The 27,832-nt window shown below is 37.8% G+C and overlaps 4 protein-coding genes across 4 annotated transcripts; 1 reads left to right on the top strand and 3 right to left on the bottom strand.

Moving 5' to 3' along the window:
• On the bottom strand, nucleotides 1-2,650 carry LOC129112498 (protein mono-ADP-ribosyltransferase PARP11-like). Its single transcript, XM_054624622.1, has 7 exons — nucleotides 2,472-2,650; nucleotides 2,227-2,341; nucleotides 2,077-2,146; nucleotides 1,884-1,947; nucleotides 796-929; nucleotides 566-711; nucleotides 1-468 (listed from the first exon to the last, which is right to left on the bottom strand). Exons 1-7 carry the CDS (start codon nucleotides 2,565-2,567, stop codon nucleotides 170-172), a joined length of 924 nt encoding a protein of 307 aa, XP_054480597.1. The 5' UTR covers nucleotides 2,568-2,650; the 3' UTR covers nucleotides 1-169.
• Nucleotides 2,651-4,134: 1,484 nt separating this feature from the next.
• On the bottom strand, nucleotides 4,135-6,900 carry LOC129112499 (protein mono-ADP-ribosyltransferase PARP11-like). Its single transcript, XM_054624624.1, has 7 exons — nucleotides 6,724-6,900; nucleotides 6,478-6,592; nucleotides 6,328-6,397; nucleotides 6,142-6,205; nucleotides 4,947-5,080; nucleotides 4,721-4,866; nucleotides 4,135-4,622 (listed from the first exon to the last, which is right to left on the bottom strand). Exons 1-7 carry the CDS (start codon nucleotides 6,817-6,819, stop codon nucleotides 4,324-4,326), a joined length of 924 nt encoding a protein of 307 aa, XP_054480599.1. The 5' UTR covers nucleotides 6,820-6,900; the 3' UTR covers nucleotides 4,135-4,323.
• Nucleotides 6,901-8,418: 1,518 nt separating this feature from the next.
• LOC129112589 (protein mono-ADP-ribosyltransferase PARP11-like) lies at nucleotides 8,419-12,217 on the bottom strand. Its single transcript, XM_054624750.1, has 8 exons — nucleotides 12,047-12,217; nucleotides 11,092-11,216; nucleotides 10,296-10,416; nucleotides 10,018-10,093; nucleotides 9,526-9,598; nucleotides 9,312-9,439; nucleotides 8,866-9,017; nucleotides 8,419-8,764 (listed from the first exon to the last, which is right to left on the bottom strand). The coding sequence occupies exons 2-8, from the start codon at nucleotides 11,206-11,208 to the stop codon at nucleotides 8,448-8,450; spliced, it is 984 nt and encodes a 327-aa protein (XP_054480725.1). The 5' UTR covers nucleotides 11,209-11,216; nucleotides 12,047-12,217; the 3' UTR covers nucleotides 8,419-8,447.
• Nucleotides 12,218-13,285: 1,068 nt separating this feature from the next.
• On the top strand, nucleotides 13,286-26,662 carry LOC129112556 (sodium- and chloride-dependent GABA transporter 2-like). Its single transcript, XM_054624710.1, has 16 exons — nucleotides 13,286-13,348; nucleotides 13,657-13,860; nucleotides 14,392-14,526; nucleotides 14,814-14,954; nucleotides 15,120-15,237; nucleotides 16,324-16,374; nucleotides 17,045-17,174; nucleotides 18,321-18,455; nucleotides 20,323-20,426; nucleotides 20,521-20,645; nucleotides 21,377-21,489; nucleotides 21,562-21,699; nucleotides 22,212-22,314; nucleotides 24,189-24,289; nucleotides 25,307-25,453; nucleotides 25,595-26,662. The coding sequence occupies exons 2-16, from the start codon at nucleotides 13,668-13,670 to the stop codon at nucleotides 25,763-25,765; spliced, it is 1,905 nt and encodes a 634-aa protein (XP_054480685.1). The 5' UTR covers nucleotides 13,286-13,348; nucleotides 13,657-13,667; the 3' UTR covers nucleotides 25,766-26,662.
• The last annotated feature ends 1,170 nt before the right edge of the window (nucleotides 26,663-27,832 follow it).

Genomic DNA, 27,832 nt, shown 5'->3' with positions numbered 1-27,832 from the left:
GGCTCTGATAAGAAATTTATTTAAAAAGCTCCTCTGTTTTAAGATCGAAGAGAAAGTTGTGTAATGTGGCCATAAGCGTTATCGTATTCAAAACAAATGTGATAAAATTCAACCTCTAGTGTAAGGTAGACATGTTGATATTGCACATGCTCATGGTCTTCTTTTGACTTCAATTGTACTGAATCAAATACTCTGGATATATTTGATTTGGATCAAAAATAACAAAAATCTTGGGATTTGTGACATCATCCACACAGCTGTCATGAGAGTTTTCGATACTTCCGTGATCAGGTTTTCTGAAATGCATTTGTCCAGCAGTTGATTTCCCGATCATTACTCGAGCCAAAAATATGACTTTAGTGTTTTGACCCTGTCGACCTTGTGTCTCCCCGCCATAAAACGGCAATGGATCCGTGCTGCTGAAGCTGTAGAGGTCCGCATATGCTGCATGTTTAGCAAAATAGATTCCTAAATAAAAACAAAGGAAGTCGGGTCAGTCAGACCTACATTTACAGTTAGACTATATATATATTATAAATAGTACAATGTTAGTCATTTAACTTACCTTGGCCATAACAGCCTAGTTCAGACAACCGTAAATCAAAGTTATACTTGCAAATGCTGTCAACATTTGGTAATTTGGTCCCATGAAAGAGTTTTTTCTCCTGAATTTCTTTGACACCTTGGATTCTCATTAACTGCTTCTTTTTCCTTTGACATAAATAAACAAAAGGTTTTGATTACAAGGATGATGATGAAGCGAATGGAGAGAGACAAACTCAAAGAGATACTTACAGACAATACATGTCCCATAAATCCATATTCTGTATCCTGCTGATTGATACAATGGAATTGTCCAACAGCCCCTCCGTCTTCACATAATGTGCCACAGTCTGATACTCAGCTCTGAGTTCACTCAGAGGGATTAACTGTAAAATGTATAAGAAATACATATTTAAATCATAATACTGGGCCTAAAGAATATAAGAATCATAGTTTTTGAATCCCAATGCCTGTCTGTTTCTTTTTTGATAAAAATACTGAAAGGAAAAACATTTATAAAAGTACATTTTGTGACCATAAAATTATGCTTTTATCAGATTTTGAATTTGCAAAAATTTATTTAGATTATTTAAGTTATTTAGACTATAGATTTGATTTATGCATCAATGGTACAAAACAACTGAAAAATTAAAAAGGTTCTCCATCTAAAGCAATTCTGTAAATTGGTTAAAATTATGAATGACACAAATACAAATGCCAACTATGTTGAGAGTCATCTTTTTTAAACATCAGCTACCATGATAGACAGATATGTAATTTTTTCCTGACAAATAAATGCCAAGCAACTCCTCTAACCATATGCAATAAAAAAAATTTGTAACCACGTTTTTGGCAAATATATTTTTCCTAATGCAAAAAAGATGCTAATGTTAGCTGTAAATAACATATATCTATGTGTAATTTAGACAATTTGAAACAAAATCTTGAATTTTGTTACCATTTATATTTTACTTTGCTATTTTTAAGTTTTCATTCAAAATAATGATATTTCAGAGAAACTGTGCTCAGCTAACACATCTAGCTTGCTAATGTCATTGTTATGGTTTGCAATAATTAAATGCTGTTATTATTAGTAATTTAAGTCACTGTGACTTTCTTCAAAGAGGACAGAAATTACAGCCAAAATTTGAATGTGTGAGAATATAAATAATTCAGTCTGTAGCAAGCTAATTGCTAAACATTGAAATGTTTTACTACTAACTCCACTGTTGTCCAAACTGATTGTGTTTTCAAGGTTGCCTGTAATCGAGCCATATAATTCTTTGCTCACAACTTGCTTTACTGAATAGTTTTCAATACATGTAGTCAGTCATTGTCACCTGGTACGGACAAGTTGGGTCAACCCTTTCCCAGCAAACAGTAAGATCACTGAAGCAGGAGCAACTGTGGGAGGAAAGAGAAACTAATTTCCATTATACTTTCACTTTCATAACTCCAGAAACTAAACTGATATATCTATGAATCAATGTTGTATTTTTTTGTTATTTTAATGTGTTTTAAATCTCATTTCACCTTCTTCCAATGTTGTAGCCTCGTTGGATACTTTTTTGTCCTCCTGTGAAGTAGTCGGTCCGCAACATTGCTGTTTAACAACAAATAAGTCATGTCAACTATGTTTTTTACAGGTAAATAAGGACACAAATATGTACTCACATAGGCTACCTGAGAAATCAATCTCGATGTGACAATTCGAAGAATTTTTATGGAACACCCCTTTTGAGTTTCTTCCAAAGTATTGTTCAATATCCTCACTTCTCAGGGGGTTATCAGGGTCATCCTGATGGACAGAAGGTAACAAATGTTTAGTTATACCTCAGACATTCTGCTCCATAATGATGTAAGGTAACATATAGAGTTGATGATCTACATCATGACAGACTTTGAGCTGAAGATTAAGAAAAAATTACCTCAAATCTGTGCCAACTTCCACAGTCTGCCATGTAATACCAAGACAATGGGGTTTCTGATGTGTCCATCGGTTCCACTGCTTCATTGTCCCACATCCTTCTGACAAAAATGTAATATATCACAACAAAGCTTAATGAATAAGTTAGATTTAGGTAAAACTGGCCTTCCTCTCTCTGACTTGCTCAGGTAGCTAATAAAGTTAATATTGGTGTTCCTCATATACAAATGAGGTGTCATTCATAGCCACACCTCTGAGGTAGGCTGGCTTACCTCACTTTGAAGAGGAGGACATTGTTATCAGCACAAGATCATTTATTTTCGGTTTCCTACTCTGAAATGTGTTAAACAAGAAATAATTTCATATGCTTAGGTTGAAAAGTTTATTAGTTGTAACATTCAATTCAATTCAGTTTATTTTGTATAGCCCAAAATCACAAATTACAAATTTGCTTCAGAGGGCTTTACAATCTGTACACATGCAACATCCTCTGTCCCGGAACCCTCACATCGGCACAGGAAAAACTCCCCTAAAAAAACCATTTAACAGGGAGAAAAAAGGAAGAAACCTCTGGGAGAGCGACAGAGGAGGGATCCTTCTCCCAGGATGAACAAAATGCAATAGATGTCATGTGTACAGAATGAACAGCATAACAGAGATACAACACATTCAATGTATATGACATAAATTATTCATATAATCACAGTAGTAAGCAGAGTAACGAAGGAAAAAATGAAGATTAATAAAAGCAGCAATGACTATAGTGGAATTAAAATAATGATATAGGGAATAGTATTAGTAATGTGACTAATAGAAATAATCGAAGTAGCAGTGGGTGTCAGCCGGGTCACAACAGGAGGCACGACCACGGTCCAGGGACCACAACGATTCGTGGAAACCTGCGAGGCGAGAAAGCAAAAAGGGCTTCAGGGTGGAAGCAAAGCTAATATGCATAATGGTACAGGTAATAGTAATAGTAATGTGACTAATAATAATAGTGCTAGTAGCAGTGGGTGTCAGCAGGGCATCAGCAGGTGGCACGATGACAGTCCAGATATAACCCCGATTCCTGGGAACCTGCGAGTCGAGAAAGCACAAGGACTCCGGGGAAGAAGCAAAATCAGTAATGTGCATAAATAGGAGATTAATACATAAAGATGGAGGGAGAGAAGAGGAGAGAGGAGCTCAGTGCAAATTACAGACACACACATATAGCTTCATACACTCTAAACTCACACACATCTCTAATGGTATGACTGATGACATCTGTTTGTTTCTCTTAGTTGTCTGCATTTACAAGGAAATGCAAAGAGTTGTGATCCATCATTGCACTGTTACGCCACCTTGTGGCACATATGATACTGATACATTTAGTTATTCTCCTTTCTCAAAAACACACAATCATTCAATGGATTGAACAAATGCACACTGCAAAGCAATATTACATTTTGTGGTTAATTTTCATTACAGTACTATACATGTGCTGGCTACTTTTTTTTTTTTATTTTAAGATAGATTTACGGAGTTGGCTCCGTTTCAAGTCTTTGAGGAAATTAACAAACCCCTTTGAAAAACTGGCATGTGGTCCAACGTTGTCATTGAAACCACAATCAACTCAAGCCCAGTAATAATACAGCTGATACAAAATTGGAGTAGAAAAAAAACACACGTAGTTTTTTTTATTGGCTCTGATAAGAAATTTATTTATAAAGCTCCTCTGTTTTAAGATCTAAGAGAAAGTTGTGTAATGTGGCCATAAGCGTTATCGTATTCAAAACAAAAGTGATAAAATTCAACCTCTAGTGTAAGGTAGACATGTTGATATTGCACATGCTCAAGGTCTTCTTTTGACTTCAATTGTACTGAATCAAATACTCTGGATATATTTGATTTGGATCAAAAATAACAAAAATCTTGGGATTTGTGACATCATCCACACAGCTGTCATGAGAGTTTTCGATACTTCCGTGATCAGGTTTTCTGAAATACATTTGTCCAGCAGTTGATTTCCCGATCATTACTCGAGCCAAAAATATGACTTTAGTGTTTTGACCCTGTCGACCTTGTGCCCCCCCGCCATAAAACGGCAATGGATCCGTGCTGCTCAAGCTGTAGCGGTCCGCATATGTTGCATGTTTAGCAAAATATATTCCTAAATAACAACAAAAGGAAGTCGGGTCAGTCAGACCTACATTTACAGTTATACTATATATATATTATAAATAGTACAATGTTAGTCATTTAACTTACCTTGGCCATAACAGCCTTGTTCAGACAACCGTAAATCAAAGTTATACTTGCAAATGCTGTCAACATTTGGTAATTTGGTCCCATGAAAGAGTCTTTTCTCCTGAATTTCTTTGACACCTTGGATTCTCATTAACTGCTTCTTTTTCCTTTGACATAAACAGAAGGTTTTGAGTACAAGGATGATGATGAAGCGAATGGAGAGAGACAAACTCAAAGAGATACTTACAGACAATACATGTCCCATAAATCCATATTCTGTATCCTGCTGATTGATACAATGGAATTGCCCAACAGCCCCTCCGTCTTCACATAATGTGCCACAGTCTGATACTCAGCTCTGAGTTCACTCAGAGGGATTAACTGTAAAATGTATAAAAAATACACATTTAAATCATAATACTGGGCCTAAAGAATATAGGTATCATAGTTTTTGAATCCAAATGCCTGTCTGTTTCTTTTTTGATAAAGATACTAAAAGTAAAAACATTCATAAAAAGTACATTTTGTGACCATAAAATTATGCTTTTATCAGATATTTAATTTGCAAAAATTAGTTAATTTTGTGGCAGTATTCTCTACAAGTTATTCAGACTATAGATTTGATTTATGCATCAATGGCACAAATAAATTGAAAAATTAAAAAGGTTCTCTATCCAAAGTAACTCTCTAAATTGGTTAAAATTATAAATGACACTAATACAAATGCCAACTATGTTGAGAGTCATCTTTTTTAAACTTGGTGTAAAAGGGAATTTTACTATTAGCTACCATGCTAGACAGACATGTAATCTGATTCAAAGTATAAACATTACTTTTTCTGACAAATAAATTCCAAGCAACTCCTCTAACCATATGGATGAGAAAAATATTCCATCCGCTGCAAAATAAAAAAGATTTTTAACCACTTTTTTTGCAATTCTTTTTTTCCTAATCCAAAAAAAGATGCTAATGTTATCTGTAAATAACATATATCTATGCGTAATTCAGACAACTTGAACCAAAATCTAAAATTTGTATTACCATTTATATTTTACTTAGTTATACTTTATTTTTTCTATGTTTTCATTCAAAATAATGAGTATTTCAAAGAAACTGTGCTCAGCTAATTTAGGGGCTAACGCAAATCTAGCTTGCTAATGTCCTTGTTAATGTTTGCAATAATAAAATGCTGTTAATAATAGTAATTTAAGTCATTGTGACTTTCTTCAGAGAGGACAGAATCTGTTTTTTTAATGTGTGAGAATATAAATAATTCAGTCTGTAGCAAGCTAATTGCTAAACATTGAAATGTTTTACTACTAACTCCACTGTTGTCCTAACTGATTGTGTTTTCAAGGATGCCTGTAATCGAGCCATATAATTCTTTGCTCACAACTTGCTTTACTGAATAGTTTTCAATAAATGTAGTCAGTCATTGTCACCTGGTACGGACAAGTTGGGTCAACCCTTTCCCAGAGAACAGGAGGAGCACTGAAGCAGGAGCAACTGTGGGAGGAAAGACAAACTAATTTCCATTATACTTTCACTTTCATAACTCAAGAAAGTAAACTGACATATCAATGATCTAAATCTTCTGTTATTTTAATGTGTTTTAAATCTCAATTCACCTTCTTCCAATGTTGTAGCCTCGTTGGATACTTTTTTGTCCTCCTGTGATGTAGTCGGTCCACAACATTGCTGTTTAACAACACATAACTCATGTCAACTACGTTTTTTACAGGTAAATAAGGACACAAATATGTACTCACATAGGCTACCTGAGAAATCAATCTTGATGTGACAATTCGAAGAACTTTTATGTAACACCCCTTTTGAGTTTCTTCCAAAGTATTGTTCAATATCCTCACTTCTCAGGGGGTTATCAGGGTCATCCTGATGGACAGAAGGTAACAAATGTTTAGTTATACCTCAGACATTCTGCTCCATAATGATGTAAGGTAACATATAGAGTTGATGATCTACATCATGACAGACTTTGAGCTGAAGATTAAGAAAAAAATTACCTCAAATCTGTGCCACCTTCCACAGTCTGCCATGTAATACCAAGACAATGGGGTTTCTGATGTGTCCATCGGTTCCACTGCTTCATTGTCCCACATCCTTCTGACAAAAATGTAATATATCACAACAAAGCTTAATGAATAAGTTAGATTTAGGTAAAACTGGCCTTCCTCTCTCTGACTTGCGCAGGTAGCTGATACAGTTGACATTGGTGTTCCTCATATACAAATTAGGTGCTATTCATAGCCACACCTCTGAGGTAGGCTGGCTTACCTCACTTTGAAGAGGAGGACATCGTTACCAGCACAAGATCATTTATTTTCACTTTCCTACTCTGAAATGTGTTAAACAAGAAATAATTTCATATGCTTACGTTGAAAAGTTTATTAGTTGTAACATGTGCAAATTACAGACACACACATATAGCTTCATACACTCTAAACTCACACACATCTCTAATGGTATGACTGATGACATCTGTTTGTTTCTCTTAGTTGTCTCTAGAGTTGTGATCCATCATTGCACTGTTACGCCACCTTGTGGCACATATGATACTGATACATTTAGTTATTCTCCTTTCTCAAAAACACACAATCATTCAATGGATTGAACAAATGCACACTGCAAAGCAATATTACATTTTGTGGTTAATTTTCATTACAGTACTATACATGTGCTGGCTACATTCTTTTTTTTTTTAAGATAGATTTACACCAGGTGCAAAGAGAACCTGCTTATTCCTTAAAGAAACATGTTAGCAGGTGGTGACATCACACTCAGATGGTTTTAAGTCAAATGTGATGCTGATCTTGTTTTGGTTTGGAATGAACTTGGGTGCTAACGCATACAAAATCCAACCACGGCCATTGTCAAGTCTTTTAAAGATTGAAGTCAACGGTCAAAAAAGTTACACAGAAACATATTGCTAAAGGACCACAAGTGAACAAGACATCACAACTTTATGTCACTGTGACACAAATACAAAACCTTTCATGGAAAGGGGGAAAAGTGCACTGATGCATGGTTTAAAAAAATGCAGAGGTAGAAGCGTTTTTTTGAATAAAACCAAAACAAAACAAAGAATCCATGCCTACATAATACGTTGTACTAAGTACACACAGATGTTGATGTCACTAACTGACAGGTCAAGGTGCTGAATGAGTGAGCGGGAACGTGTTGCAGGTTTTTGGTTTCGTCATTTGGAATTATGTCTACATGACTTGTAAATAAGCTCATGCGTGGCACTGTGGATGTGGAGGAGGGGCTGTGGCCGATGGCAGGACATCACCTAAAACCTACAGGCTGCAAGTTCCACTCTTATTTTACAACAGCTGGGCACAGATATTGAACAAGCAAGCACAGATGTATGCATTTAATACAAAATTGCCACAAAGACTGATCTTTAGGAGGCATTTCATCCTTTTTATGTCGCTGGAACATTCCAACCACGAGGGCCTGTCTTAGAATATACTGTACAGTACACAAACTGTACACAAAGTCTTTATTGTCTTCTTGTTTTTCCAAATCCCCAAAGGCACTTTAGATGACCCATGCTCCAGTTAGGCACTGGATCGGACTGAAAGAAAAGGCAAATGTCCTTAAGCCGCCTTTTTTTTTTTTCCAATTTTCATCCTGTCATCTGATTCTGTATCTGAAATATTTCCATGTTTGAGATCAAGCCTCTATAAAAAAAAAAAAAAAAAAAAAAAGTCTTCTTTTTTAGTCTTCAGTAGAACTCAACCAGATACTCTGGGTAAATCTGATTGCTGTCAAAAATGACGTAAATCTTTGGATTGGCCATATCGTCCACACAACTGTCATAAAAGTTGGTGAAGCTGGCATCCTTAGACGGCGGTCTGCAGTACATGGGATGACCGACCGTGTATTCGCCAACAATCACTCTGGCCAGGAACATGGTCTTGTAGGGCGGCTCAGTCGCAAATATTGGTGGGGCGAGTCCGTGTCTCTGCAGAGTGGTGTTGTGCTTCCCTGTGGTGTGACAGAATTTACTGGAATATTTGGCATCCCGGGCAAAGTAGCTTCCTGTGGGGAGTGAAAATTGAATGAAATGTTAAAAATCAGACAGCAAAACAAATGTTGCGATTTGTTTCATGATTGTCACTTCACAACACAGATGGATCTACCTTTGCCATAGACATCGCCATGGCTTCCTGTCAGCCGCCAGTCAAAGTTAAATGTACATATAGCTTGTATGTTGCTGTGTCCTGTGCCGTGAAACAGCATTCGCTCCTCAATATCCAATGTGCGCTTGACTTTTCGCAACTGTGTTTTCTTCCTTGGGGGAGAACCAATGAATGACAACAGGACACAGAGTACTGGTCATCACTTTGTGGCTCAGTGTGGTATCAGACATGGCATCACAATCTATTTAATGTTTCAGGGAGGTGAGGATTGTCTAAATTAGGTTTAATTATTTTTGATTTACTTTAACAGAAGAGAAGCTTTTGTCTCTGGTAGGGGCTGGACAAAGTACTCAAATTAAAATCATCATCACAGCCGAGGCTCTGCTAACAAACAAGCACTTTTGGGCATTGTGCTGTCCACTTACAAAAATATAATGAGTGTCTACCTGCAGAAGAATTCCCAAAGGTCGAGGTTCTGAATCCTCTGGATGGATTTGATTGGATGATCCATGGTCCTTTCATACAGTCTGGCAACTTCTTTAAACTCATAGGTGTCTCTCCCGAGCTGGATAAGCTAAAAAAAAAAGAAAAAACACAATCACACAAAAGGTAAAGCAGTCAAAGTCATACTAACAATAGTAAGACTGTTATTTTACTGACCTGGTAGGGCTCATCAGTATTTATTCTCTCCCAATGACACGGAACAGGCAAAGCAAGATTATCACATATAAACCTGACGGAATAAGTGAAAGAGAGAGGAGAGGGTTCAGTGATTCAATTGTTACAGCAGTACAAGACTAAGTTCATTTGCTTTAATGTCAATACACCAACGTCAATAAGAAAAAGCTTGTAATGAAGACAGAAACCCTGTTCTAAAGGTATTTTTTTTTCCAGATGCAGAAATCCTCTTCCTTCATGTGTTTTTAGAGAGACCAAAGGTCAGGGTCAGCTGCAGGCCATCTCCCTGTGGAGCTGGTAGGACTTTAGATTCCTGAGGCTGACACATGCTTGAACCCTGTCATTTGATTTAAAGCATGTTCTCTTTACTCCCATCTTCAACCCGCTTGCTACAATATCCTTTCCTTGATAGATGAAGGGATCAGTTGAAGTCAACAACAAAAAAATTCTGGGTGTTTGAGCGTCAAATCTTACCTGAAGCCAGTTGCGGAGTGGAGGGAGCGTTTGATTGGCCGCTGCTTCCCTGTTGTTACATTTATCTGTCGCATCACTGGTGAGTAATTCAACAAAGATTAGAGCCGCAGGAACTCACATTCATGCACAATTTTTGCAATAGGGTTAATCCTGACTCATAATCTTTACCTACTTATCTTCACTACTTTGCCGTCATAATTCTCAGGGCTGTAATATTCGCTGTCTGATGACGAGCATTTCGTATAACTTTAACTAACTCTTTAATTAACTCATCGTACCTGAGAAGTCCAGTCTGTAGGTGTACTTGGCTGTGTAGAACTCCATGACACCTCGTTGGTTTCTGCTGTAGCACTGCTCAATCTGAGCACTAGTCACAGAGCAGGCTGCACTGGGATCAATCTGACAGGGGGGGGATTGAGAAATTTAAATTAGTCTAACAGAGAGCTGAGACAATTAGTTGATTTGTTGTTTGGTCTATCTACAGAAAGCTATTTAAGTAATTGATTCATTGTTTGAGTATTTTTTTGTGATGTTATGTGATAGTAAATTGAGTATCGTGGGGCTGTCGGTCAGACAAAATAAGTCATTTGAAGATGTGACATTAGGCTGCATTTTCACCACCAAATAACATGTCATAGACAAACAATCAAGAAGTGAATCTGCAGATTAATCAACAACATGTGTAATGTTAAATAATATCCTAGAGCACATGGTAACATCATCCCACATCACATTTATTTTGACTTCCAACAAAATAAGGACAATAAAAGCAGTGAAAGAATAACTTTTATATAACAATTAATTTATTATGCACAGATCAATTAAATTGAATAAATAATTTTTGCAGCACTGCTTTAATTTATATGCAGATTAACACTGAAATGGGATTCACAGTAAGGGTGTCATCATCTTTCGTGCCAACCAAAGATTCCACGTGAACATTTTTCATTGACTAAAACCAAAGAAGAGCTGATCTGTGACTGAATCCTGCAGACTTTTGTCTCTCAGTTGCACACAATCAGAGAGAACAAGTGCTGCATCAAAGTGTGTTGTGATGGGTAAACTGTGAACTACCTCAAACATGTGCCAAACTCCACACTCAGCCAGGTAGAACCAGCACCAGTTGGGATCAGAGGTGTCCATCTCCTCCATCTCCGTGGACTCCTCCTCTGACGACCTGATGGCTAACATGGCTCAATCTGAAAGGAAATGAGTGAGAAATAAGCCAAATGCAATACAATAAAGTCTTTTTTTTGGGGGGTGTTTGGGAGGCAAGGTGATGTTTTATTCTGGACAGAAACCTAACTTCAAGGACGTGTTGGTCTCGAGGGCTTTTGAATCCCGTAAACAAATTCTATCTTTATTTTGTTGTATAGTATGTGTTTTATCTTTATTTTGTTGTTTTTTGTTGTATAGTATGTGTTCTATCTTTATTTTGTTGTTTTTTGTTGTATAGTATGTGTATTTATTGTCTGTGTCTGTGTAGTTGTATAGTATGTGTATTTATTGTCTGTGTAGTTGTATAGTATGTGTATTTATTGTCTGTGTAGTTGTATAGTATGTGTATTTATTGTCTGTGTAGTTGTATAGTATGTGTATTTATTGTCTGTGTCTGTGTAGTTGTATAGTATGTGTATTTATTGTCTGTGTAGTTGTATAGTATGTGTATTTATTGTCTGTGTAGTTGTATAGTATGTGTATTTATTGTCTGTGTAGTTGTATAGTATGTGTATTTATTGTCTGTGTAGTTGTATAGTATGTGTATGTATTGTCTGTGTAGTTGTATAGCATGTGTATTTATTGTCTGTGTAGTTGTATAGTATGTGTATTTATTGTCTGTGTAGTTGTATAGTATGTGTATTTATTGTCTGTGTAGTTGTATAGTATGTGTATTTATTGTCTGTGTCTGTGTAGTTGAGCTGCTGCAACACTTGAATTCCCCCCATGGGGATCAATAAAGGAATATAACAAATTCAAATAATACAGGAAATTGCCTCATCAAGCTAGCTTCCATTAGCGGCTGCAGCACCTGAGTCCTCTCCAGCTCCACGGGTGTCTTCACCGGTGTCCAGCCCGTCTCTAACCCGGGTCCCTGTCCTTATGGGGACACGAGTCCTTCACGCATTATGAATCACAAAACATCACAGACTCCGAATGAGCATCGATGACTGACGCCACATAACATTCTTCGTCTTCCTGTGCGTTGTTTACTTTTACTTCCTGGTTTCCTTCGTCACGCAGAAGACGTCATTGCGTCATCGGGATGTAGCTCCTCCCCCTTTCTACGTAAAGGAGAGAGGAGGAGGTAAAGGCCCTGAGTTTGTGCTGTCAGGTACAGAGTCTGCCCAGATACCTCATAACTAAAAACACTGTTTTAATGAGGAATACATTGTGAATAGATTATTATGAAATACACATGTATAGGAATATAAAGTTTGAAAAGGATGAAATGTTATGTTTACCATGTTGATACTTTTTGCGGTTATAAGAACTAATTAGAACCACACAACAGTGGTGAAATAGTTAAAAGTAGCAGTGTGTCTGCCCAGATACCTCATAACTAAAAACACTGTTTTAATGAGGAATACATTGTGAATAGATTATTATGAAATACACTGCCTATGCATTAGGAATATAAGGTTTGAAGAAAGATGAAATGTTATGTACATTATGTTATGTTCATACTTTTTGGGGTTATAAGAACTGATTAGAACCACACAACAGTGGTGAACTAGTTATAGGTAGCAGTGAGTCCCCGAGTTTGTCCTGTCAGGTACAGAGTCTGCCCAGATACCTCATAACTAAAAACACTGTTTTCATGAGGAATACATTGTGAATAGATTATTATGAAATACACATGTATAGGAATATAAAGTTTGAAAAGGATGAAATGTTATGTTTACCATGTTCATACTTTTTGGGGTTATAAGAACTAATTAGAACAACAGTGGTGAACTAGTTAAGAGTAGCAGTGTGTCCCTGAGTTTGTCCTGTCAGGTACAGAGTCTGCCCAGATACCTCATAACTAAACACACTGTTTTCATGAGGAAAACATTGTGAATAGATTATTATGAAATAAAAGAGTACACCTAGTATACAGATACAGAGTCTGCCCAGATACTGCACAAATAAACAAACACTGTTTTAATGAGGAATACATTGTGAATAGATTATTATGAAAGCTGAGCTGTATGTACGTGTACGTGTATGTGTGTGTGTGTGTGTGTGTGTGTATCACTCAGGACACGCCCAACTTTATAATAGAGATTTTCTTCAAACTTAGTTAGTCAGTCTCGGGATTTCATTTACGGCGTCAACTGCACGCTGACGAGTGAGTTGCGTGCATTCAAAACTTTCTTAGGAATCTGGACATATTTGCAGTATTTCTTTTTGTTGCAATCATCAGAATAAGTTTGGCATGCTATTTCTTGGAAGTTGCTTGCAGTTCATGGTTTATTGGGAGTTGTATTGTGTTGCCAGTCATTTGTCGTTGACATGACCAGAGGAGCAGGCTTTAATAGACTGCTGTGTGAGCTATAAGGATGATTATGACAACTACCAATTACATAGTAAAGGCCATAACAGATGTTATGTTGCATTTCACAAAATGTGTTTATTATGTGTGTGTGCATACAATAGACGGAGAGACCATGACTGAGGAAACGGCCACAGCGAGTCCTGCAGGAGGATCGGGACCAAATGCATCGGAGCCTTCTCATGGAGGGCTTCAGCCGAGGGGGAAGTGGGCCAACAAGATGGAGTTTATTTTCTCTATGGCTGGAGAAATCATTGGCCTCGGGAATGTTTGGCGTTTCCCTTATCTGTGCTACAGAAATGGAGGAGGTGAGGGACCAGATTTTGACATAGGGGTGGGGTGGGGGGGATTATTGCTGGCTGTAAGTGTATAAAAGATGGAAGCTGAAAATGTGTGTGCACATGCATTGGAATGTCTTGATGATGTGGGAGTAGAAGAGGAAACACCAAAAGTCACCTACATCTGTCACTCAACAACGTATTCTTCATCATCTTAATGGCACACTGGATTTATTGAAAAAAAAGTTTCCCACTGTTGTCCACATTGTCAGAAAACATTTTATAATGACCGATTAAAGCTTCTGTATAGATGCCAATCTTAAAAAATATGATGTTCATGATTATTTAGGCGTGGTTTAATACATTTCTTCCAAGTAAAATTGTAAATAGTGTAATCCCACTGTAAATTATTTCATTAGTTACATAATCAACCTTTAATATGTGTTGGATTTGTGGCTTAATATGTATTTATCTGTCAGTGTGCAGCATGCCAATATTTGTGGAAAACCTGCTTTACATCACATAAAAGTGATTCTTCTAAACGGGCATGTTTATTTGCAGGTGTCTTCTTCATCCCGTACTTTGTGTTCCTCCTCTTCTGTGGCATCCCTGTGTTCTTCCTGGAGACGGCGTTGGGCCAGTACACCAGTGAGGGTGGGGTGACCGCCTGGAGGAAGATATGCCCCATGTTCGCGGGTAAAGACGAGGCTCGGACATATTTTTGTAGAATTACTCAACAATGAGTCCCTTGACAGGCAGGAAATGTATGTTTTTCATTGTGCTTTCTTCATTTTTACTGGAAAAATACATTAAGATAAATCCACTGGTGGTTGATTTTTCATACTATATGAAATGCTTCCAAAGTGAAATAACGGTCAGAATAAAAGGTAAATATGCACGTACATGTGTATCTCAGTGTTTGTGGTTCGGAACCAAATCCAAACCTTTTGTGAAAGTGTGTGACAACTAGTTTTGTCGTGCAGGGGTGGGGATTGCGTCCCAAGTGATTGTGGCCTATCTGAACATCTACTACATCGTGGTGTTGGCCTGGGCCATCTTCTACCTGTATAACTCCTTCAAAAGCCCGTTGCCCTGGTCTACATGTGACAACTCGTGGAACACTGGTGAGTAATAAATCAACGCTGGCTTATTGAAACACCTCTGGATTTGATCAGCAGTGTGGTTATTGCTTTCTTACAGTCTTGACAGAAAGAGAATTCTGCACATTTTAGCATTGTGAAGCGTGCAACATCCAACTCACCCTAATCTCTCTTTCCTCAACCTCTTAGAGTTATGTCACAGTCGCTCCAGCGTCTTTGCCAACCCCCAATTGTTTCAACCTGGCTCAAACTGGTCGTTCCTAAACAACTTCACCTCACCGGACTACGTGGATAATGCAACTTACTCGTAAGTTGCACCTTTATTGTCAAGCTGTACCTGGTGAACTATCATACTTTATAGGCAGATGCTATTAGCACCCAGGTGTCCGTAGCCAACAATGCAATTTGCATCAGACCCTGGCACACATGAGATACTCTATGTGTATATGTAATCTACTGTCGGTTATGTATATTTTTCCTATGCCTAACCAAGTTGTTGTTTCCCTAAACCCAAACTGTGATTGAAAATATTTTTAAGTAAATAACTAAATAATAAGTAAGTGTTACTCAGTATAAAAACATGCTTCTCAGAGGACCCAAGCCCCAGTCACATGGGTAAAATTCCTTAATTTGACCCAATCACCAAACTAACTATTGCTAAATTAAGAAGCATATTTAACTTTGCCGGGTGGAAATAGCTGAATAGCTGCCTTGTGACTATTCTCACCCAGGCCAAAGTACATTCTGTACAAGGCAAGCAAGAAATAGTCTTGGCTTTCATTGATGGAGCATTGGGACACGCCCATGCTTTCATGTGATCAGAACAGGAGGTTCTTACATCTCAACAATTAATCACTTCCTTGGGACAGTTTGAAGGCGAAAAGTACACACAATAAATATAAAAGAACTATAGTTCAGTAGTGGTTTAAAAAAACAAGTGGGAGGTAGAAAAATGTCATATTGAAATAATAGACATGAGGGGAGATTAACAAAAGTTAGATGGGAAGTTTGACCCATACCACTCTTATACGTTTAATATGAAGCTACAGTCGGCAGCCTGTTGGCTTAGCTTAGCATAAAGACTGTAAACAGGGAAACAGTTAGCTGGCCTCTGAAGGTCTGAAGGTAACAAAATCCCAAATCCATCAAATTTGAACAATAACTATTAAAAACAGTCAAAGTACTTCTTTAAACATAGTTCAAACATAGCATCTGAGTGATATCTAAGTGCTACTTTTTTAGAAAAATTAAAACTGAGGACTTCAAAAATCATTATTATTATTATTATTATTATTATTATTATTATTATTATTATTATTATTATTATTATTATTATTCAATTTCAAATCTCTTTACTTACTTGCATATGTTTTTTAACAAATATTTCCTGCAGGGAAGGTGCTACTTTCATGAATGGCAGGTCACCGGAAGAGGAGTTCTGGCTGTGAGAAACACACACACACTCAACATGTTATCTTTTTAAAACAAGAATACAAATCCTAATTTCATCTTCCCCAGTGTGCTTGTCTTGAACGTTCCTCAATAATAGCTTCCAGCCTGGCCTGCCTGAGGCCAAGAGGCCATCTTTACTGTTGGGGCACTTAGTGAACATGATGTTAAAGATGAAACTATTATCTCTATCATACTAAAAACTGAAGGAGTCTCTATCTGTAAATATATGTATCTACGTACTATGTCTGTTCTTGGACTTTCTCGACAATTATTCTTCCGTTCGACTTCACACAAGGTGGGTGGAAGTTTTACTGAGGGAACCGAGGAAACACAGTTCCCAGTGTAAAGTAGTTTGGATGAAGGGTTCTGGAGAAAGCTGTAAGGAGCAACATCGGAGGCCAGGCGATCGCCCCGTTTCCAAAAAAGCATGTTTTTAAAAATAAGCTCTGTTTGAGTGGACACACTAAAAGAAACATATAGCTTTCAATGCATTCATGGAGCATTAATAGCAAGCTGTTTATCTGCAGTGGGAGAAAGCTTATGAAAAGAGAAACAAAGTGTGTTTGTACTCATTGCACATCTGTACATCCATCATTCTGCGTGTTATTTGCAGAGGATGCAGTTTAATATATGTGTTTATGTGTCTGGTCTCTTCCCAACAGGCACCGTGTGTTAAGGATGTCCTCCGACCTGTCCCTGGGTAAATTAAACTGGGACCTGGCTGTGTGTCTCCTGCTTGCCTGGATTATTTGTTACTTCTGCATCTTTAAGGGAATCAAATTGACAGGAAAGGTGAGTACTACTTTTAAAATCCATATACTGCACTGTCCCAATATTAGGGTTGCATACACATGGGTTCTTTTGCTCATCTCCCTTTCTTTCTATCTACCTTCACACCTAGTATGTGATTGATATTGATGTTATAAAAAAAAAAATCAATGAGCTAGAATTAAATTCAAATATTTATGGCCACATTGTTTCAGCAATATCCATTCAATGTACGTATTTGTGTTCTGTTATTGCCACACTATATACTGTAGTAGTAATACTTGTTTCTGGCCGACGCTGCCTTTCCCGCCTGCTATTTAAATTGTATTCCCCCGCTCCAGATTCTCAGGAAACAATGCTTGCATCTGCTGGACATTATGTTGAATCTAGGGCATGCGAGTATTTAACATATGTGAACATACAAACTAAATCTTGGCCTCTCAAAGACTTCAGAGGAAACACAAGATGGATTCCCCGAAATGCTTTCACATTTTCAATTGTGCAACTTCCAACTCACCTTTATCTCAGTTTTCTCAATCTGTCAGAAATCTGTCAGAATGCTTTACCTTTTTTTGCCAACCCCCATTTGTTTTGTATATTCATTGATGCAGCGTTGCCATTTCAGACTACATTATTGAGAGTCTTAAGTCTTCTTTCGCAAAATCAACTAAGAGTAAAATCTTTTTAACTTACACAACTCTATGGGGTGTCGTAGCATCTTTCAGCTATTTGTTTTGGTTGGACGTTTTCGATTAACTCTGATAAACCCGCTGTATGCTACCTGTCCAGCACCAAACTGCAGGCAGACAACATTACGGACTAGCTGGTTAGCATTGTGGAGTCTAGAGCCAGAAATATCTCTCGTGAGTTGGCGGAGACAGAAAACGGAGCTAAAAGAGAGTGAATACTGGACTCACCAATATCATGACACAAAATGAATTCTAATGTTCCTTCATGTTCACTGGATGTGTAAAAAGGCAGCACTCGGGAAAGTTTGCCCTCATAGCTTGTATATCAAATTTATAAGGTGTTACTATGTCAGTTTTGTGTGTCAGTGTGCATGTTTCCGTTGCCCCAAAAGATCACTTAATTCAGGGTAAATGAAAAGATTATGAGTGTTTGAGTGTACATATATAAACTACCTTCTTTGTATGTATTTTGTGTTTGCAGGTCGTGTACTTCACTGCTACATTCCCCTACCTGATGCTGTTCATCCTCTTCATCCGAGGAGTGACACTCCCAGGAGCTGGGGAGGGACTGAGATATTACCTCTACCCTAACTTAAAGAAGATCCTTGAACCACGTGTGAGAACTCAAAGTCATAATCTAACTATGGTTGCTTTTGAAATACAGCATTACAAACAAGAACCACAGTTTGACAATTCTGTATTTGCTAAAGTACACATGCAGAAAGAGGCATTAGAAGTTGAACTCATCTGTCTCTTTTTTATTCTCAAACCTTCTCCCTCTGTTAGATTTACTCTGTGTTCTAACAGGGTGAATACAGAGCCCTTTTATCTCTTCCTCCTTTCTTTTTGCCTTGAATCTGGTTTCCGGTCCCAAGACAAGAAAAGCAAGTCTTAGCAAGAAAAGCAAACAAGGATCCTTTTTACAGTGAGAAGTTTGTCAAAGAAAGCTTCCCCATAGAGTATACAGTAACATCATCATACATGAGTAAAAATAGTGTCTCTCCATGAGGACTTTCTAACACATTTTTAGGGCATATTTACCATATTTAACATTTATTTTAATTTTACTTAAATTAAGTATTACTTTCTGATGGCAGATCTGTCATTCACTCAGCATAAGGATGTAGTTTCTTAACTGAAATTGGGGAAAAAAACAACAGATGGTGAGTTCTTGGTGCATGCTCTTGCACAATGACCATCTGCCAGCAACAACGGGAAAGAAAAAGGACTCTTTTTCTCACAAAATAGATCGTCACCCCTCTTCCTTTTCCTCCCCCTGCTTTATCTCAATCTCTTTCTTCCGCTTGACAGTTGAGAGCACCGCTTAAGGGGTCAAATGTAATAACCAGGGCGTTAACCCTCAGACACCCCCTCTTTGAGGAGGGGAGTCTCTTCCTCTTCTCCTGTGGGCATGTGGATGTGCGTGCATGCAAACTTTCCTGTGAGTGGTGAACTGAGTGGTCCATGTAAGAACATCTATTCATTCAGAAAATCCAAAAATGTTTTGGTTTAAACACTTCCTGGACTTAGATAGAGTTGGTTTGGGGTGCTCTTTGGATAAGGGAACAAGGAGAATCCATGAAAATACCTTCATTTTAATGGCATAGTCATTTGAGACCTTAAACAAACTCAGTTTAGTTTCAGCTTCAAGGCTTTGTGAGGGAGTCATAAAAGTCTACTCATACAGCTCTGAACCATCATGGGAATCTCAGAGTGCAATCATAGTAGGAAGCAAGAGGAAAAACTGTGCGAATGTTATTTGGCGTAATGTGGAAAGCAGGTGGAAGCAGCTATGTTTCAGAAAGTTATGCAATCCCACATGCTCTTAAAAACAGATCTGAAAACAGTTCTGTTTCTAATACGTCTTGCTTCAGCATACTTATGTGTCGAGGAAATCGTAAACAAGTTCTGGCCTGCATCTGGGGACTGTTTATGCTGTGTGTCCTTTTGTTCATGTGCGTGTGAATGTGTATTCAGAACAGCCAAATAAAACGCGTCACTGACTGAGGATTACTTGTCTGTGCCGAGGCTGGGAATAAGTTCCATGGGGCCAGAGTAAGGGCCTGTACATTTCGTTGGCGCTCTGTCTTTTACTAGGAGAAACTCACAGTGCTGTTGTGCCTCTAACGTTAACCAGATGCTGTCAGAACGAGGGCCCGCAGATAGACTTTCATGTCAACATTCCTGCCCACATCCACAAACTTGAATGAACACAAAAACACATGTGGTGCACACACACTCGTAGTTGTGAATGCAGTGACAGAAACAATAAAAATGTTTGCATATAAAGCACATTTCAACACACCATCACGGAAATTGCAGCATGTTTAATGCTGGCTTGAATTGTTTTGTTGTTGTACAATTCTAGTTATTTGTTTTGAGCTGGCAAGTTGATGGAAAGCATATATCTGGGTTATTTTAACAATGTCAACATTCAAGGTCCCTCTCTAATGTTTCTAAAGTCATTCTCTTCCCCACTCTAGGTATGGCATGATGCAGGGACTCAGGTGTTCTTCTCCTTCGCCGTGTGTCAGGGAGTATTAACCGCTCTGGGGAGCTACAACAAATACAACAATAACTGCTACAGGTCAGTGTCATCACACACAGCGCACGGTCACATTTACAGTTTTACATTCATGTGCTCCCTGACAATGCAGGCTTGTGTTCTTGGTATGTTGTAGGGATTGCGTGGCGCTATGTTGCCTGAACAGTGCCACCAGTATCTTTGCTGGTTTTGTTGTGTTCTCAGTGCTGGGATTCATGGCTCAAGACATGGGGGTATCCATGGAAGATGTTGTGTCTAGCGGTGAGTTCTTTCCTCCCTTTCCAGCATCTGCATCATTCATTTGACTGCTTGCTATGATAGTTATGATTTATTGTATTTATTTCCCATGCATTGTTGGGCTGCAATTAATACATAGAAGCTAGAAACAACAATTGTTTGAGATTTCTGCTTAGAAAATGATTGACATTATTCAATCACATTTTCTAACAATCGATTAATACATTCATTGTTACAGCTGTAATACGTTGTGGCTCTGCAGGTATTCTGGCAGTGGCAACAAACAACCAACAATGTCCACAAGATGGCATCTTAAGCTAACACACAGTTGATAGATTTGAACTAGAATGTCTTTATTGTGGTTGCATTCCCAAGGTTAGAGAATACTGATGTCCACCTTCTTTTTAATCCTGTTTTGGAGAGCACTGGGCAAGACAAGTTATTAAACTGAAGTAATTAATAGTTATGTTGAAGTAATGATTCCCAACATGGGGATCTGGACCCCTCAAAGGGTCACAAGATCATTGAAGGGATAAGAACAAATATCTCTCTTCCATGAAATTATATATATATATATAAATATATACTCTTTTACTGGTCATTATTTGGCTTAAAGGGACAGCGTGGAGGATTTCGGGGGAGCAATTGGCAGGGATGAAATATAATATTCATAACTATATTTTATTATTTTATTAGTGTATAATGAGCTGAAACAAAGCATTGTGTTGAATGAAGCATTCATGTCCCTTCTACAGGTCCTGGTCTGGTCTTTTTGGCATATCCAAGGGCTCTGTCGTTGCTGCCGGGTTCATCCTTCTGGGCTGTGCTCTTCTTCGTCATGATCCTCTTCCTGGGCCTGGACAGTCAGGTACTGTATATACTGCAGTGTTACAGCAGCATATTGTATCCACACAAAGCTAATCTGTTTTTGTCCCCATAGTTTGTGTGTGTGGAGAGCATGGCCACGGCCCTCACTGACCTGTTCCCACATCACCTGAGGAGGCCTGGCCGCAGAGAGCTGCTGGTCCTGGTCATAGCTGTTGTCTGTTTCCTATTAGGGCTGCCGCTCATCACTGAGGTAAGCAGCAGAGATACTTGTGATCATTTTTGTTGTTGTTTAATCCTATAATTCATGAACAAATACCTTTTAAATTAGCAGCTATATTTTCTGTTTAGTGCTTATTGGCAAATATTTGCATGCTATCTTTCTAGACTAAGACAATAAACATGGGAAACATACCTGCTAAACATTACTGAAACATTTGGCTCAACTGCTAGTATGGCTGTAAACTATAAATCATGTTAATTAACAAACTAACTCAAAAAAAGCACAACCTTGCAATTCTTTTTTATTATCAATCTATTCAAAAAGTGCACTACACTTAATATACTTTGTACACCAGTAATTAAATTGTTAAATTTCATGTTGTTTTCCAAATATGGGAACGCCGTGCTCTGCTAACGGGTTTACTGATGCACAAGAAATGGCTGATTTGGTAAAGATAAAGTCTGGACGGTCACATAAAAACACAGCTGGTCTATTTTATTGGGTTTTTTTTCCCTCCATGTGTTTTTCTGCTCTTGTCACAGGGAGGGATAGTCCTCTTCCAGCTCATTGACTACTACGGTGCCAGTGGAATCAGTCTCCTCTTTATAGCCTGTTTTGAGACCATTGTCATTTCCTGGGTGTATGGTAAGTCATGCCATTGGCTGTAATGGCTACACTACATGATTTTTATTACCCAACAGTGAACTACTACTGCGCTGTTTCTCAAAACACACCTTATTTACTCACTTCAAAATATTTCTGAAGACCTTAATATCTAAAGCTTTATGCTTATAAATGCCACCAAAGGGAACCTCGTTTTTTTTGTCTTTGGGCTTATGTGATTCCGACATCAACATTTGTTTCATCGGTGTAATCAACCTCCTGTATCTGTACAATCTTATCTGTAAGAAACCAGCATCTGATATCCACCGTTTTATTTCCATCCTGAGTTATGATATTAAAAGAGCTCTACTAATAAGAAAAAAAGTGATGAGATTTAAAATATAACAGGATCATGTGCTTATTTTTGTCTTACAAAAATCCATTACTTTGGATATGCAGCACATCTATTCTATCTGTATCTGTAATAGAATCCAGGTATCCACATTAAATACACATCCACATTTAAAACTAATCATGTCTTCTGTAATAACTGAAAGCATACAAACATGTACAATCAAAAACAAGGATATTAAACTAAAAAAGGTTCATGTGATGACTTGTTTAAAGTGGGGACGCCCATGACCTTTAGCTTTCTATTGGCAGCATTTGTGTGTGACTTTCTTTTCACTCCGACACCGCCCTCTGGTCATTTATAACATTCACTACACACCACAACTGCTGAAGATCAACAACATTTATCAATTACCAGATTTGTTTTCTTTACATTAGACATGACCACCTCACAGAGACTCTTATTCTTGTTTTCTTCAGTTTCAGTTTACATGTCTCTGTGTTTTCATTACAGTCATTCCTTTAACTGCTCAGCTCCGTATCTCAGTGGTTGTTTGTCGAGTTTGACTTAGACTAGAAGGATGATTGCTCCATCTACTGGACTGAAACCAAAAGCAACACCTGAAACGATCTGAAACAGGGATTTATTTTGTTCCTGTGTCTAGCTGCCATTTTTCCTCCCTATCTATTTAACTACAACATTTAATTAATGTTTCAATGGTTATCTCTTTCCCTCAAATGTTTAAGGATTTGTCCATTGGCTTCTTCACAATTATTTATCTTCCTTTTCCATATCGCCGTCTTCCTCTGCCATCATTCTGGATAAATCTTCAGAGCTCTCACCACTTCCCACTCCTTCATTATTGGCAATATTACTGGCTAAATTACAGCATGTGGGTGCAGAGTTGACCTCTTTTTATATTGGTCTTTACATCTCATCTCTACGAGCATCTGTATTGCACACCTTTCTTAAAACAAGCCATTTTCTTTCAAGAATCTGAAGGCATATTCCTCAGTGCTGACCATGTTTGTGTATTTAAACAGTATATACAGTATTCAATTTCTTTGACTCTGAAAAGTGCATTTCCTTTCCAAAAATGACTTGCTCTTTGGAATAAGGGTCAGCTACACATCTTCTACTGCAAACTGATGCAGAGTGAGATATCGCCAGTTTCTGCAGCTGCTTCCTCATCCCCTCTTTGAGTTGTTTAGCCATTCGTTTAGCTTCTCTGCCTCTGCTGAGTGAGTCTGTGTTAAATATGCACAAACTTCCTCACACACTCTTAAATGAGCCATTAACTTTCCTCCTCCATGGTGTTCATTTATTTTGTAGTTGTGTCTACTTTTCTTAAATCCGCTCATTTGCCTCGTGTTTTTTCTCTCTTCCTCTCTTTGGTAGGGAGCTTCTTTTCACTACTAGTCAAACAAACAAACATTATATAGATGACAGAAAAACACCACAAAGCTAAGGCTTCAACATCTCATTGGATTTTTAGGTCCCTGTTAAAGCAAAACCTTTTTAATGCCCTTTGGGTGTCTAACACCTCCCGTCCATGACTTTGCAGGTGCGGACCGTTTCTATGACAACATTGAGGACATGATCGGGTACCCACCATTCCCCGTGCTGAAGTACTGCTGGTTGTTCATCACGCCGCTCATCTGCGGGGTGAGATACCCACACCTGCGTCACATCTCTCTCACTTGATTCATTTATTTTGTGTCTCTGCTTTAATGGCTATTTCCTCTCATGTTTTTTTATATTTATTCATGAATTTCTACCTTGAATTACTTCAGAACACACATCTTTAGCTTCCTCTTATATTTGCATCTTCTTGTTCCCCCTCTCTCTCCTGGCCTTTATATCTTTGCTGAGTGTTTCACATATTTCATTTTGCCACATCAGTAGTTATGCATGAGCTCACATATGGGAAAGAAGAGGTGAGACTGCTGCTTTTACCTGAAAATGTTGACTCATCTGTTTTTACAACACACTTCACTGCATGATTGATACAAGATCAGATAGTAAAGCAGAGATATCATTCTAAATGGGAAATAGTAGTCAGTTAAAGGAGCATAATGGTGTTTTTTTTATCACATACAATTTAAGATACATAACTGCCGACCTTTTTTTGCATCACAGTTCACTGTCGAAGCTGTGGATGATTTGAATATGTTTATGCACTGAAGTGTTCACGTTCAAGACTTAAAGTTGCATATATTTATTTTGCAGGTTTAAATGTTCCACAAGATCATTTTTGATACATAATCCTGTCAGTTTTACATAAGCCATTTGCTCTTTCCATTTTTTTCCCACTGTTTGTTTTCCATCATTTTGGGAACTCGTTGCCGTACAACATTTAAAACATAAGAAAAACACTGGCGCTTTCCTTAACTTACACCAACTGTGAAGTTAAGAGAAAGTTATGTAATAAAATAAGTTATATTATCATTATTGAACTATTAGCAAAATAGTAGTTCAGTAATTGCATACTTACCTGATTGATAATGTTTTCACCATATCATTTTCAGCATTTGTTTTAATTTAGAGAGAATTTGATTTTATTCACTTACTGACCGCTTTCTTTCCACTTCGTTCTATTGGATGTGATTTGTTTCTCTCGCTAAACAAAGCACACCACAACACTTGTTTTACAGCTTAGCCTTTTTACTTCTTAACCCCTAGATCACACTACTGTATGAACTGGCGGACTCAACCCGTCTCCTTGTGTATGGTTATGAAATCGGCCTGAATCGGAGCATTTTGGGCTCTTTCCTTGTCATCACTCCACTGATATGTATCCCAGCATTCATTTTGTTCTCATTGTTTAAGGTGGGTGAACTTGAAAATTGCATTTAGTCAATTTCAAATATATATATATATTTTTTCTCAGATCAGAATTGTTATACTAGTTTGTGCTTGACTATGTTTCATAACATTATGTTTTAATTGCATTTCCCTCCTATGAATCAGAATCCCCTAAACATGACTACACCATCCAGTGATCTGCGTCAGGCCCGACCACACAAGCCAATTCTCACACTGTGTAAGCGCGTCATTTTCAAGGCACAGGTGCAGCCAAACAGACAACATGCGGAGGAAAACAAGGAGAATCTGATGATCGGGGAAAACAGCATGGTTTGATGGCAGCACATTATTGCGCGTAGATGTCATCACTGAATGGTTCGAATCTGTGACAACAAGAAACACAATTTTACAATCACTTGAAAAAAGTGTTTACACATTTCATGAGTATTCAGGGACAATTATATTTTTTTATGTTGTATTTTTTGTCTTGGTACATTAGTCTTTACCTTTTAAAATGTTGTGTATTATGAATAATAATGGAAAAGTCCCATACGATGCTTATTTTTCTAAACACCTATAATCCTATATTGTAAGTGGCTTAAAATTGTACTTCACTGACAAAGCCTTTCACCCCTATAATACTCACAATAGCGGGTTAAAAATGAAAAGATTACACATACACACATACATTGCTGCCGACAGTTCGGTCTGATATTTGGATGTGATATCCTAGTCACGGCTAATGTAGCTTTGAGCTGCTAGCCTCATGTTGAGATGAGGAGCGGACTAGAGAGCTCTGGTTCGCTCACTTACATCACTTGAGGAAATTCATCAGAAGGCTTTAAACAACTTTGTTCACAGATACAGTATTACTGCCAAAGATCTTTAAACAGACGTTGATATGTAAAAAAAAGATGGATTGCCTCTTAAACACATGCATCTGGAGCATTTGAGTCATTACCATGTCTGACCTGCAATTGCAAATTGAAGTAGCTGTTTGTAATCAAATGTATCATGCAGTCAAAACTGTTACATACTAGAATGTTGATCCTGATCAACGCAAAATCTGATTATGTGTTGTTTCACTGCAATGGTGCTATCATGTCCATTGAGTGTTTGTACACTGCAACGTTTACTTTTGTTTTCGTTGATATATCCATTAATTCATGATATATGTTGTAACAGTGATGAACCTCATTAATCTCATTAAACATATCCCTATGCTTAATATCCTGGTGCTGTGTGTGTGTGTGTGTGTGTGTGTGTGTGTGTCTCTTTTCATTCTGTCCATATTGATTTCGGACCAGAGAGTATAAACATTCAATACAAGTTCAGGATGATCAGCTTGTCAGGTCAGTGAACAAATCTCAAGTTTTTGATTTATGTAGCAAGAAAATTAAAAATATTACGCAGGTCTTTGTGTCTTTCTACCTTCTTTTTCTCATGTTAAAAAATGAAATAACTGGTGGCTGTGTGTATGTGTGATTTTCCAGTATGTGTAATTGGTTGAACAGGAACTTGCTCCATCATAACGCCAAGTTCAGTCATCTGTGTGATCTGAACCGGCATTCAATTAACAGAGAATTCCGGTCAGTAGCCTCCCACCTCTCCTCACCCGCTGACTGCCTCCAGACTGCCACAGACGACAATGAATGACCCTCAGTCCTGAAAAATATGTCCCTGAGAGCTAAAAAAAAAAGCCAATCATTGGGTCAAGGGCGTCTTCAAATTGCCATTTGTCTTTTTTCTCCTTAAGATACAAATCAACAACTTGAAGCAATCAGATGTTCCAGTGGTAGGGAAAAGGTTGTGACCCCATTTTGTCCATTGATGGCTCTGTGCTTAAACTAGAAGCTGCAGGTTGCCTGAGGGTGGATATATATAGTTTCACAAGTGGTATTTACAATTAGAACAGCTACTCATCGATCTTTACATAACTAGCCATTAAACCAGCTGCAGCAGAGAGAGCCAGAGTGGAAAACCCGAACCAATTGCGGGTGTGCCAACAACTGATATCTATGTCATACAAATACAGAACGGTGAGTAAATTAAGGACAGTGGGACGGTATTAGCTCTCATGGAAACAGCAATAAATTAGACTATTCTTTCTTTTTATATGAAGGGTTCAACAGGTTATGAATAAAACATTTTTGTTCATTTTCTTACCTTTTTTTCTTACTCCTCTTTATACTGCAGCAACATTAGAGGAATACTTCAGCAATTGAGTATTGTACTTCCATACATGTGGAGCTCAAGAAACTGATTTAAAAAAGAAATGGTCGAAATCAAAGCCACAGAAGAACAGATATTCTAACTTTTAGTCCCTAGAGTCATGAGCACCAAACACATTTCCCATAGTTCAACATGAAAGTGTTTTTATTAGTTCATCCCTGACTGATAAAT

The sequence above is a fragment of the Anoplopoma fimbria genome, chromosome 23 (genome assembly GCF_027596085.1).
Source record: "Anoplopoma fimbria isolate UVic2021 breed Golden Eagle Sablefish chromosome 23, Afim_UVic_2022, whole genome shotgun sequence".
Classification (NCBI taxonomy): domain Eukaryota; kingdom Metazoa; phylum Chordata; class Actinopteri; order Perciformes; family Anoplopomatidae; genus Anoplopoma; species Anoplopoma fimbria.
This window is presented reverse-complemented; position numbering and strand designations above follow the sequence as displayed.

Coding starts and splice junctions, on each gene's coding strand:
- LOC129112499 (XM_054624624.1), bottom strand. CDS start 6,819: ATGTGGGACAATGAAGCAGTGGAACCGATGGACACATCAGAAACCCCA. Junction 5,081..6,141: donor ACCCAACTTGTCCGTACCAG/GTGACAATGACT, acceptor TACATTTTACAG/TTAATCCCTCTGAGTGAACT. Junction 4,867..4,946: donor TTATGGGACATGTATTGTCT/GTAAGTATCTCT, acceptor TTTATGTCAAAG/GAAAAAGAAGCAGTTAATGA.
- LOC129112589 (XM_054624750.1), bottom strand. CDS start 11,208: ATGTTAGCCATCAGGTCGTCAGAGGAGGAGTCCACGGAGATGGAGGAG. Junction 10,417..11,091: donor GAGTTTGGCACATGTTTGAG/GTAGTTCACAGT, acceptor CCCCCCTGTCAG/ATTGATCCCAGTGCAGCCTG. Junction 8,765..8,865: donor TGGCGATGTCTATGGCAAAG/GTAGATCCATCT, acceptor CACTCCCCACAG/GAAGCTACTTTGCCCGGGAT.
- LOC129112556 (XM_054624710.1), top strand. CDS start 13,668: ATGACTGAGGAAACGGCCACAGCGAGTCCTGCAGGAGGATCGGGACCA. Junction 20,427..20,520: donor TACAACAATAACTGCTACAG/GTCAGTGTCATC, acceptor GGTATGTTGTAG/GGATTGCGTGGCGCTATGTT. Junction 21,700..22,211: donor GGCTGCCGCTCATCACTGAG/GTAAGCAGCAGA, acceptor CTCTTGTCACAG/GGAGGGATAGTCCTCTTCCA.
- LOC129112498 (XM_054624622.1), bottom strand. CDS start 2,567: ATGTGGGACAATGAAGCAGTGGAACCGATGGACACATCAGAAACCCCA. Junction 2,147..2,226: donor CATCGAGATTGATTTCTCAG/GTAGCCTATGTG, acceptor GTTGTTAAACAG/CAATGTTGCGGACCGACTAC. Junction 712..795: donor TTATGGGACATGTATTGTCT/GTAAGTATCTCT, acceptor TTTATGTCAAAG/GAAAAAGAAGCAGTTAATGA.